At 47.0% G+C, this 11,823-nt stretch overlaps 1 protein-coding gene across 1 annotated transcript in view; it reads right to left on the bottom strand.

Moving 5' to 3' along the window:
* LOC144485504 (uncharacterized) overlaps positions 1-11,823 on the bottom strand; it is an 86,483-nt gene that overhangs the window by 74,372 nt on the left and 288 nt on the right. The window contains exons 2-3 of the mRNA XM_078203648.1: positions 8,835-10,095; positions 142-440 (exon numbers count right to left, since the gene is read on the bottom strand). Of these exons, the coding sequence (XP_078059774.1) occupies positions 142-440; positions 8,835-9,794 (1,259 nt within the window). The 5' untranslated portion in view covers positions 9,795-10,095. The remainder of the gene's footprint in view (positions 1-141; positions 441-8,834; positions 10,096-11,823) is intronic.

Here is an 11,823-nt window from a genome sequence, read left to right as displayed (position 1 = left end):
TGTGACAAACGTCTGAACCCAGTCCCACAGTGTGAGCACCTGAACGGCCTCTCCTCAGTGTGAAGACGTTGATGGTACATAAGTTCCTGAGAAGTTTTAAAAGATTTCCCACAGTCTGGGCATTTAAAAGGTCTCACGTCAGTGTGAACTTGTTGGTGTGTCATCAGGTTGGCTGAAAAAGTGAATCCCTTCCCACACACTGAGCAGATGAATGGTCTCTTGCCGGTGTGAACTCGCTGGTGGGTCAGCAGGTTGGATGACTGAGTGAATCCTTTCCCACAATCGGAGCAGGTGAATGGTCTCTCCCCAGTGTGAGTGCGCCGGTGTGTCAGCAGGGTGGAAGATTTAGTAAATCCCTTCCCGCAGTCCGAGCAGGTGAATGGTTTCTCCCCGGTGTGACTGCGATGATGAATTTCCAACTGGGATGGGTAATCGAATCCCTTCCCACAGTCCCCACATTTCCACGGCTTCTCCTCAGTGTGGTGACATTGATGTTCTGACAGGGCAGATGGTTGGTTGAAGTCTCGTGCACACACAGAACATGTGTATAGTTTCTCTCCGCTGTGAACAGGGCGTTTTCCTTCCATGATTAAAATCCAATGATATTCAGGGTACGATAAAATAATTGACTCTCAGATTTTGATGTGATGTTTAGTTTCCTGTTCCATGACTGCAAACCTTCCCTTCTGTTACTCTGCAAAATTGATTTAAAACAGAAAAAAGGAAGTGAGAGAGAACCCCCAAAACACAAAGGCAGGTTGTGAAATTGAGCTGAATGAATCTGGGGCCAGCACTAAGAAAAAGTGACCATGAAAACTGCTGTATTGTCATAAAAACCCAACTGATTCACTAATGTCCTACAGGGAAGGGAACCTACCAGTCTGGACAAGACTTTGGCCTCTGAGGGAGGAGAAGGAGGGAGAGAGGGAGGAAGAGAGAAGTGGAGAGGCAGGAGGCAAAGAAGAGGGATTTTATACATAAACCACTCAGCCAGAACTTTGACCGAACCATTAAACATTGAACCTCCTCACCTCAAAGGACCAGGGCAGCGGGATTATGTGAACACTATCACCTGCAAGTTCTCCAACACATACACTGCACTGACTTGTCTGACAATCCACTTGCATATTAGGAAGTACAAAGCCATTGCCTTCAGTCTCTTCTACAAACTCCATCCCCTGGACATGGACTCCATCCCTCCCACTGGTAACAGTCTGAGGCTCAACCAGACTGTTCACAGCCAGGGAGTATTTTGTGTAACTGAGACGAGCTTCCAACCACATATCAACATCACCCAGAGCGTCTATTTCCACGTCACTGACGTCATTGACTCCACCCCAGTCTCAGCTTACCTGCGACTGAAACAATCATTCTTTCCTTTGTCACCTCTAGATGTAATTATCCAAACGCACTCCCAGCCGGCCTCCCACATTCAACCTCTCTGTAAACTTGAGCTCATCCAAACCTCTGCTGCCCATGTGCTTACTCACATCAAGTCTTGTTCACCCATCACCCCTGTGCGCACTACAAAAGGAACTACAAAAGGTTGTGAATGTAGCCCAATCCATCACACAACCCAGCCTCCCATCCATTGACTCTGTCTACACTTCTCGCTGCCTTGGCAGAGCAACCAGCATAATTAAGGATCCCACGCAACCCAGACATTCTCTCTTCCACCTTCTTCCTTTGGGAAAAAGATACAAAAGTCTGAGGTCACGTACCAACCAACTCAAGAACAGCTTCTTCCCTGCTGCTGTCAGACTTTTGAATGGACCTACCTCGCATTAAGTTGATCTTTCTCTCCACTCTAGCTATGACTGTAACACGACATTCTGCACTCTCTTGTTTCCTTCTCTATTTGTATAGCTTTGTATAGCACGCAAGAAACAATATTTTTCACTGTATGTTAATACATGTGACAATAATAAATCAAATCAAAAATCATGACCTACAAAGGTTCCAGATCAATAAACAAGCTATTTCTTTTTAAATTCTCAAGCTTATTTTAAAATTCTTCCATGGCTCCTACCGATCTCTGTAATCTCCTCGAGACTCTCAAAACTCAGAGATAGAATCATCGAATTCCTAAATGTGGAAGGAGGCCATTTGGCCCACTGATCCTGCACTGACAACAATTCCACCCAGGCTCTATCCCCATAACCCCACATATTTACCCTGCTAATCCCCCTGACACTAAGGGGCAATTTAGCATGGCCAATCCACCTAACCTGCACATCTGTGGAGTTGGATCTTTGGAGATCTCTACTCTTCTTTCCCTGACCATTCCTTATTTTAACTGTTTGACCTTTGGAGGCTGCATCTTCAGCTGCCAAGCCCACAAGCTGTGAAATTTCCTTCCTAAACCTCTCCCGCATCTCTCCCTCACCTTCCTCCTATAAGATTCTCAAAGAACAAAGAAGAAAGAAAATTACAGCACAGGAACAGGCCCTTCGGCCCTCCAAGGCTGCAGCGACCATGCTGCCCGACTGAACTAAAACCCCCGACCCTTCTGGGACCGTATCCCTCTATTCCCATCTCATTCATGTATTTGTCAAGATGCCCTTAAAAGTCATGATTGTATCTGCTTCCACTACCTCCCCCAGCAGCAAGTTCCAGGCACCCAACACCCTCTGTCTAAAAAAAAAAATTTGCCTCATGCATCTCCTTTAAACCTTGCCCCTCGCACCTTAAACCTACGCCCCCTTGTAATTGACTCTTCCACCCTGGGAAAAAGCTTCTGACTATCCACTCTGTCCATGCCCCTCATAATCTTGTAGACTTCTATCAGGTCGCCCCTCAACCTCCATCGTTCTAGTGAGAACAAACCAAGTTTCTCCAACCTCTCCTCATAGCTAATGCCCTCCACACCAGGCAACATCCTGGTAAATCTTTTCTGTACCCTCTCCAAAGCACCCACATCCTTCTGGTAGTGTGGCGACCAGAATTGAACACTATATTCCAAGTGCAGCCTAACTAAGGTTCGATAAAGCTGCAACATGATTTGCCAATTTTTAAACTCAATGCCCCGGCCGATGAAGGCAAGCATGCCGTATGCCTTCTTGACTACCTTTTCCATCTGCGTTGCCACTTTCAATGACCTGTGTATCTATACACCCAGATCCCTCTGCCTATGAATACTCTTAAGGGTTCTGCCATTTACTGTACATTTCCTATCTGTATTAGACCTTCCAAAATGCATTACCTCACATTTGTCAGGACTAAACGCCATTTGCCAACTCTCCACCCAAGTCTCCAACTGATCTATATCCTGCTGTATCCTCTGATGGTCCTCATCGCTATCCGCAAATCCATCAAACTTTGTGTAGTCTGCAAACTTACTAATCACACCAGTTATCTCCTCAAAACCTCAAATCAAACCTCAACCATCTGTCCTCATAACTCTTTATATGACTGTGTCAAATGTTGCCTCATAGAACTCTGTGAAATACCCTGAAATGTTCCATTGCACAAAAAAAAAGTGCTGTCCAATACATGTTGTTATTACTAATTTGGAGATATTTCACTGTTCCTTCATCGTCACTGGGTGAATAATCTGTATCTCCTTATCTAACAGCATTGTGGCAGCACCTTCACCACACAGACTGCAACGGTTCAAGAACATCAAAATTAATCTTCTCCACATGTAACTGGAGAGGGGAGTATTTGCTGCTGGTCTTTTAAACATATAGAAATAGAAACATAGAAAAACTACAGCACAAAACAGGCCCTTCGACCCCACAAGTTGTGCCGAACATATCCCTACCTTTTAGGCTTACCTATAACCCTCCATCCTATTAAGTCCCATGTACTCATCCAGGGGTCTCTTAAAAGACCCTATTGAGTTTGCCTCCACCACCGCTGACGGCAGCCGATTCCACTCGCCCACCACCCCCGAACATTTCCCCTGTACCTACCCACCAGCACCTTAAACCTGTGTCCTCTCGTAGCAGCCATTTCCACCCTGGGAAATAGCCTCTAAGAGTCCACCCGATCTATGCCTCTCAACATCTTATATACCTCTATGAGGTCTCCTCTCATCCTACGTCTCTCCAAGAAGAAAAGACCGAGCTCCCTCAGCCTATCCTCATAAGGCATGCCACTCAATCCAGGCAACATCCTTGTAAATCTCCTCTGCACCCTTTCAACCTTTTCCACATCCTTCCTGTAGTGAGGCAACCAGAACTGAGCACAGTACTCCAAGTGGGGTCTGACGAGGGTCTTATATAGCTGCATCATTATCCCCGGACTCCTAAACTCAATCCCTCGATTGATAAAGGCCAGCACACCATATGCCTTCTTAACCACCTCCTCCACCTGCGGGGCCGATTTTAGAGTCCTATGGACCCGGACCCCAAGGTCCTTCTGATCCTCTACGGTACTAAGAGTCTTTCCCTTTATATTGTACTCCTTCATCCCATTTGACCTGCCAAAATGGACCACTACGCATTTATCTGGGTTGAAGTCCATCTGCCACTTCTCCGTCCAGTCTTGCATCCTATCTATGTCCCTCTGTAACTTCTGACATCCCTCCAGACTATCCACAACCCCACCAACCTTCGTGTCGTCGGCAAACTTACCAACCCACCCCTCTACTTCCTCATCCAGGTCATTTATGAAAATGACAAACAGCAAGGGTCCCAGAACAGATCCCTGGGGCACACCACTGGTGACCGACCTCCATTTAGAAAAAGACCCATCTATACCCACTCTCTGCCTCCTTTGGGCAAGCCAGTTCTGGATCCACAGGGCAGCAGCCCCTTGGATCCCATGCCCTCTCACTTTTTCTCGAAGCCTTGCATGGGGGACCTTATCGAACGCCTTGCTAAAATCCATATAAACCACATCTACCGCCTTCCCTTCGTCAACGTATGTGTGAAACAGAAAAATCACATCTGCAGAAATACCTGTTCCTCTAACAATATCCTTTTCCTTTGTACAGATAGTGATTGTTTCACAACCTGATCTCCCTAGAATCTAACTCTCCTGACAATTTCACATTGGAAATTGCTGGATCCGACTGAGTTCATAAGTTTTTGCGGTTAAACCCAACCGCTTCTCCTATATCTCCATTCCAGCTCCAACTGATACAACAAGGAAAAGGGAACTGGACAAGACCCCGGAGAGAAAGAAAATGCTGGGTTGTGAGGAAAAGGCAGGAGAATGGGTCTAACTGCCTTGTCCTTGCAGAGAGCCACAAGGGTGCAACATGCTAAAGGACAGCACTTGTATTGTAATCATTCTGTGATGCTATGAATCAATGAAAAAGGACCTGCACTGGAGGCAAGGGTCCACCCTGATATAGATTAGTTCTTAAGTAGTTCCTCTCAATTACTAGACTCAGAAATGTCTGCAATAAAATAAAAGCCCAATACTGATGCTGCTGGAAATCTGAACTAAAAAGAGCTAATATTGGAAATATTCAGCAGGTCAGGCAGTAGCTGGGGTGAGAAAGACAGAATCAATGATCCAGGGTGTGCAGAATGAACTATGTGGAATAAAAATGGTGCCAAATGTAATGTAACCTCAGAAATAGGAGAAGTGGACGAGAACACAGGAAAAACAATTCCTGACTATTCACGATACTGTGGGAAGCTGGTAAGCCAGCAGCGCATCATTCATTACAATTGGGAACCTTCTTTAGACACAACTGGCAGAAGTGACAGTGAAATACTGAACACAGCTGAAATACACCCATTATTCGAGAGAGGAGTTAGACACTGGCCGAGAGATGATCAGGGAAAGCAGAGGTGAAACAGAGCAATGAATGCACATGGAGTCAGATCCACAGTAAAGGAGTCAGACCAGCCACAAAGACATGGAACCTCTCACAGAGAACAAAGCTCAGCACGAACAACTCTCAATTGAAGAACAATGGTCACAAACATACATCTGTGAAACAATTTCACTGTTATAAATTTAAACTCTTCTGTTGGGACCTGCAGCTGGAAAGATATCAGAAACACTGGAGTCAGAGAAAAGTCTCCCAGTTGAGGAAATACCTGGGGAGTGGGGCTGATGTCACTGTGGAATTGTGGGTGTGTGATGAGATCACAAGGAGGTACACAGAACATCTGGGTCTGTGCAAACCAGTGATCACCACACATTATGGAGGATGTGAGGCTCCTTAAGAGGGTGCAGAGGAGATTGACCTGAATGAATCCAGGGATTATAATTACAATGTTAGGCTGGAGAAACTGGCGTTATTCTCCTTGGAGCAAAGGAGATTGAGGCAAGATTTGGCAGAGGTGTACAAATTTATGATAGGTTTAGATAAGGTAGATAAAGTTTAACTATTCCCATTACACGACAAAGATGCGCGGGTTAGGTTGATTGGCCATGCTTAAATTGCCTCTTAGTGTCCTGAGATGTGTAGGTTAGAGGGATTAGTGGGTAAAATATGTAGGGATATGGGGGTAGGGCCTGGGTGGGATTGTGGTTGGTGCAGACTCGATGGGCCGAATGGCCTCTTTCTGTACTGCAGGGTTTCTATGATTTCTATGACACAGATTGAAGATTTTGAAAAAGATCTACCGGGGGATATGAGGAAGAAATTTTACGCAGTGAGTGGTAATAACCTGGAACCCGATGCTTCCACTCAAAGACCGATAACATCCAGGTGCTGTTAATCGAATGGCGCTCTCAGATATTGATGACCTTTCCATAAATCCTCTTCCAATATCCTGTAAAAGAAATTTACAAATCCCAGCACTGTCAGTTCAGAAATGCAATTCAGAAGAGACAAACATTTTTCTTGGTATTAGTTTTGCTGGGTGTAAATTCTCCCCTTCTTACTCCCTGTAAAAGGAGTTTCCAAAATCCATCACCGTCAGTCCGGGATGGAAATTCACCATATTCTCTTCTGCTGACAGGGAGCACTGCCCACATGCCCTTCTGCACTTTGCCCAGTGAAAGTTGGTGGTCAATAACCTGGGTCTGTGATCAGGACACATCCCACAGCTCATGCCTCGTTCATTGCCAAGGTGTGACTGGTAGCAGACTTGCAGATCTTTAGACACATGGGGAAGGACATCCCATGAGACAGTGGGATCTGGAGAGCAGGATTTATTTTTCTTTCCTTCTCTGCCACCGCTCTGCCTCATCAATAAGACATTGGGACTCAGAGGATTGATGCAATTTGATGGACAAGTTGTCTCCATTCTGAACAATGGGAAACAAGCTCCACCCACTCGACAACTTGCCCCCTACAAAGATGGCGGCCACGTTGCAGCCCTGTTCCACATTATCCCCGTTGCACATTGGCCCCAATAAAGATGGCGGCCGTTAACCCGGACCGATCACTCGGAGCTGGAGACCCACTCAGTGCAGCTGGAGGAACCTGGAAGCTCTTTTTCGAGGATTGCGGTTACACAACATGTTTAGGAAACATCTCCGCCCGGTAGCTGGATCCATCGCTCCCTCCCATCCACTATTTTGTCCTAGATATTGTGGATCATAACAATCACCTCGCCAACCGCCATTAACCACACTGCGCATGCTTCACTCCCAGCCCGGCCCCGCCCCTCATTCACTCCCGGCCCCGCCCCTCATTCACTCCCATTGCTTGGAGGACCAGCCGCTCCCGCGCGGTCTTCCCGCCCCTCCCCTCCCCTCTCTCTCTATTGGTCCGAAGCTGCCGTCAATCAGCCAGACATTGTGACGATTTCAGATGGTGAGAGTGGCCACAGACTCAGGCTGACTTGCTGATTATTGTTAAGAAGTCTCACAACACCAGGTTAAAGTCCAACAGGTTTATTTGGTAGCAAAAGCCACTAGCTTTCGGAACAGGCTGTTCCTTCATCAGGTGGGTGGGAGTTCTGATCACAAACAGGGCACAAAGACACAAACTCAATTTACATGAATAATAATTGGAATGCGAGTCTTTACAACTAATCAAGCCTTAAAGGTACAGACAATGTGAGTGGAGGGAGCATTAAGCACAGGTTAAAGAGATGTGTATTGTCTCCAGACAGGACAGCCAGTGAGATTTTGCACATCCAGGCAAGTTGTGGGGGTTACAGATAGTGTGACATGAACCCAATATCCTGGTTGAGGCCGTCCTCATGTGTGCGGAACCTGGCTATCAGTCTCTGCTCAGCGACTCTGCACTGCCGTGAACCTCCACTCCACAAACAAGCCATCCAGCCAACTGAGCTAACTCTTGTCAACATATAATAATCCCTGAAATATTAGCTATTGCCTATCTCCCATTATACCTTTTGATGCAGTTTCCCAATCCATCTCAGATACAGGATCTCATATTTTAGTTCTCTTCTGTGAGAAACACCCAGATAAATTAAACAAAAGAACCATATAAGTACCACAGCCCATCTCCATGGAAATGTCACATACTTCAGTGGGGTTCCAAACAGAATTACGAATGAAATATCTTTGAACTGACAAACGTGCTTCACTCTTGTGATCCTTGTGAAATTTGAAGACAAGAAATGTGCTCTTCCAGGCTCAAAGAGCATCAGCCCACTGGAGGCTGAGACCGGCCAGTCCAGCATCAAGAAACCCTCTGACTCTCCCCATTGACCAACTGAGAGAATAAACAAAATGCAGTCCTGGACATAAGTGAGAGCAGAAACAATAACAGCAGAATCCAAACCCTGGAATCACTTGTGAACTCGCTGGTGTCTCAGCAGATGGAATGAGTAAGCAATTCCATTCCCACGTTGAGAGCAGGTGAACGACCCCTACTCTGTGTGAACTCGCCAGTGTTTCCGCAGGGAGGATGAATCACTGAATATCTTCCCACATTGAGAGCAGGTGAACGGTTTCTCTCCAGTGTGGATTTGCTGGTGTGTCTGCAGTTTGAAAAGCCAAGAGAAGACCTTCCCACAGTGAGAGCAGGTGAATGGTCTCTCCCCAGTGTGGATTCGCTGGTGTATCTGCAGGTTGGATAACTGAGTGAATCCCTTCCCACATTGAAAGCAGGTGAATGGTCTCTCCCCAGTGTGAATGCGCTGGTGTATTTGCAGAGCGGATGAATCACTGAATCCCTTCCCACACTGAGAGCAGGTGAATGGCCTCTCCCTAGTGTGAACTCGCTGATGTCTCAATAGATTGGCTGACATGGTGAATCCCTTCCCACACACAGAGCAAGTGAATGGCCTCTCCCCAGTATGAACTCTCTGGTGTGTCAGCAGCTGGGATGAGAGAGGGAATCTCTTCCCACACTGGGAGCAGATAAATGGCTTCTGCCCAGTATGAACTTGCTGGTGTCTCTGCAGGGTTGATGGATCAGTGAATGCCTTCCCACACACAGAGCAGGTGAACGGCCTCTCCCCGCTGTGAACTCGCCGGTGTCTCCGCAGGTGGGATGAATCACGGAATTGCTTCCCACACTGAGAGCAGGTGAATGGCCTCTCCCCAGTGTGAACTCGCTGGTGTATCTGCAGGTGGGATGACTGAGTGAATCCTTTCCCACACTGAGAGCAGGTGAACGGTTTCTCCCCGGTGTGAACTCGCCGGTGAGTCTGCAGGTGGGACGACTGAGTGAATCCCTCCCCACACTGAGAGCAGGTGAGTGGTCTCTCTCCAGTGTGAACTCTCTTGTGGGACTGTAGGAAGGATAACCGAGTGAATCCCTTCCCACACTCAGCGCACGTGAATGGCCTCTCTCCAGTGTGAACTCGCTGGTGTGTCTGCAGGTGGGATGACTGAGTGAATCCCTTCCCACACTGAGGGCAGGTAAATGGCTTCTCCCCAGTGTGAATGCGCTGATGGATTTCCAGTTGTGACGAAAACCGGAATTCCTTCCCACAGTCCCCACATTTCCATGGTTTCCCCATGGTGCTGGTGTCCTTGTGCCTCTCCAGGTTGGACGATCAGTTGAAGCTTCATCCACACACAGAACACATGTACAGTTGCTCTTTTTTGTGAATGGTGTGATATTTCTTCAGGCTGTGTCACTGGTTAAAGCTCTTTCCACAGTTGGTTCACTGGAACACTCTCACTCAGGTGTGTGTGTGTCTCGGTGCTTTTCCAATCACACTGATGTTTGAAATCTTTTGAAGCCGACAGACCGTGACTCTGTCAGATTGAGATGTGACGTTTGAGATTTCTGTCTGTGATTCCTCCTCTTCTGATATCCTGTAAAAACAATTTACAAAAAGCATCACAATCAGAACAGACAATTCTCGCTTCTATGGGAACATCCTTTCCTCTGTCATTAATGAAAATCTGTAAATCTCCATCCCACACATTGTCCCTCCATTCTCACGCTGCCGGATCTAACATTCAGCCACCCAACACTCCTGATGGTGCTGATTCAGGATGAATGACAGATCCATGCTCACTGCTTCCTGTCCTGGACACCGAGGTCAGGACAAATAGAGTTGTCCTATCTAGAGAGGCTAAATAGTCTGGGTCTGTATTCCTTGGAGTTTAGAAGAGTGAGGATGACTTTATTCAAACATATAATTTGATTTGATTCATTATTGTCGCACATATTAACAAACAGTGAAAAGTATTGTTTCTTGCGCACTATACAGACAAAGCATACCATTCATAGAGAAGGAAGCAAGAGAGTGCAGAATGTAGTGTTACAGTCATAGCTAGGGTGTAGAGAAAGATCAACTTAATGCAAGGTAAGTCCATTCAAAAGTCTGACAGCAGCAGGGACAGAAGCTGTTCTTGAGTCGCTTGACACGGGCGGCACGATAGCACAGTGGTTAGCACTGCTGCTTCACAGCGCCAGGGACCTGGGTTCGATTCCCGGCTTGGGTCACTGTCTGTGTGGAGTTTGCACATTCTCCTCGTGTCTGCGTGGGTTTCCTCCAGGTGCTCCGGTTTCCTCCCACAGTCCAAAGATGTGTGGGTTAGGTTGATTGGCAATGATAAAAATTGCCCCTTAGAGTCCTGAGATGCATAGGCTGGAGGGATTAGTGGGTAAATATGTAGGGATATGGGGGTAGGGCCTGGGTGGGATTGTGGTCGGTGCAGACTTGATGGGCCAAATGGCCCCTTTCTGCACTGTAGGGTTTCTATGAAATGCCTTTTTATGGTACATGCCTTCAGACTTTTGTATCTTTTTCCCGATGGAAGAAGGTGGAAGAGAGAATGTCCGGGGTGTGTGGGGTCCTTGATTATGCTGGCTGCTTCGCCGAGGCAGCTGGAAGTGTAGACAGAGTCAATGGATGGGAGGCTGGTTTGCGTGATGGATTGGGCTATATTCACGACATTTTGTAGTTCTTTGCGGTCTTGGGCAGAGCAGGAGCCAAACCAAACTGTGGTACAACCAGAAAGAATGCTTGCTATGGTGCATCTGTAAATCTGTATAAGATCCTGAGGGAGCTTGATAGAGTAGATGGTGAGATATTTTCACGAGAGGAAGAGAACACGCTACAAGGGGCGGCACGGTAGCACAGTGGTTAGCACTGCTGCTTCACAGCTCCAGGGACCTGGGTTCGATTCCCGGCTTGGGTCACTGTGTGGAGTTTGCACATTCTCCTCGTGTCTGCGTGGGTTTCCTCCAGGTGCTCCGGTTTCCTCCCACAGTCCAAAGATGTGCAGGTTAGGTTGATTGGCCATGCTAAAATTGCCCCTTAGTGTCCTGGGATGCGTAGATTAGAGGGATTAGCGGGTAAATATGTAGGGATATGGGGGTAGGGCCTGGGTGGGATTGTGGTCGGTGCAGACTCGATGGGCCGAATGGCCTCTTTCTGTGCTGTAGGGTTTCTATGTTTCTATGAAGTTAAAGGGCCAGTCATTTAAAACTGAGGTGCGGAGAAATTTCTTCTCGCAGAGGGTGGTGAATCTCTGGAATTCTCTGCTCCAAAGCATGGAAGAGGCTGAATCATTAGAAGTATTTAAAATGGA

The sequence above is a fragment of the Mustelus asterias genome, unplaced genomic scaffold, assembly GCF_964213995.1.
Source record: "Mustelus asterias unplaced genomic scaffold, sMusAst1.hap1.1 HAP1_SCAFFOLD_196, whole genome shotgun sequence".
Taxonomy (NCBI): Eukaryota; Metazoa; Chordata; class Chondrichthyes; order Carcharhiniformes; family Triakidae; genus Mustelus; species Mustelus asterias.
This window is presented reverse-complemented; position numbering and strand designations above follow the sequence as displayed.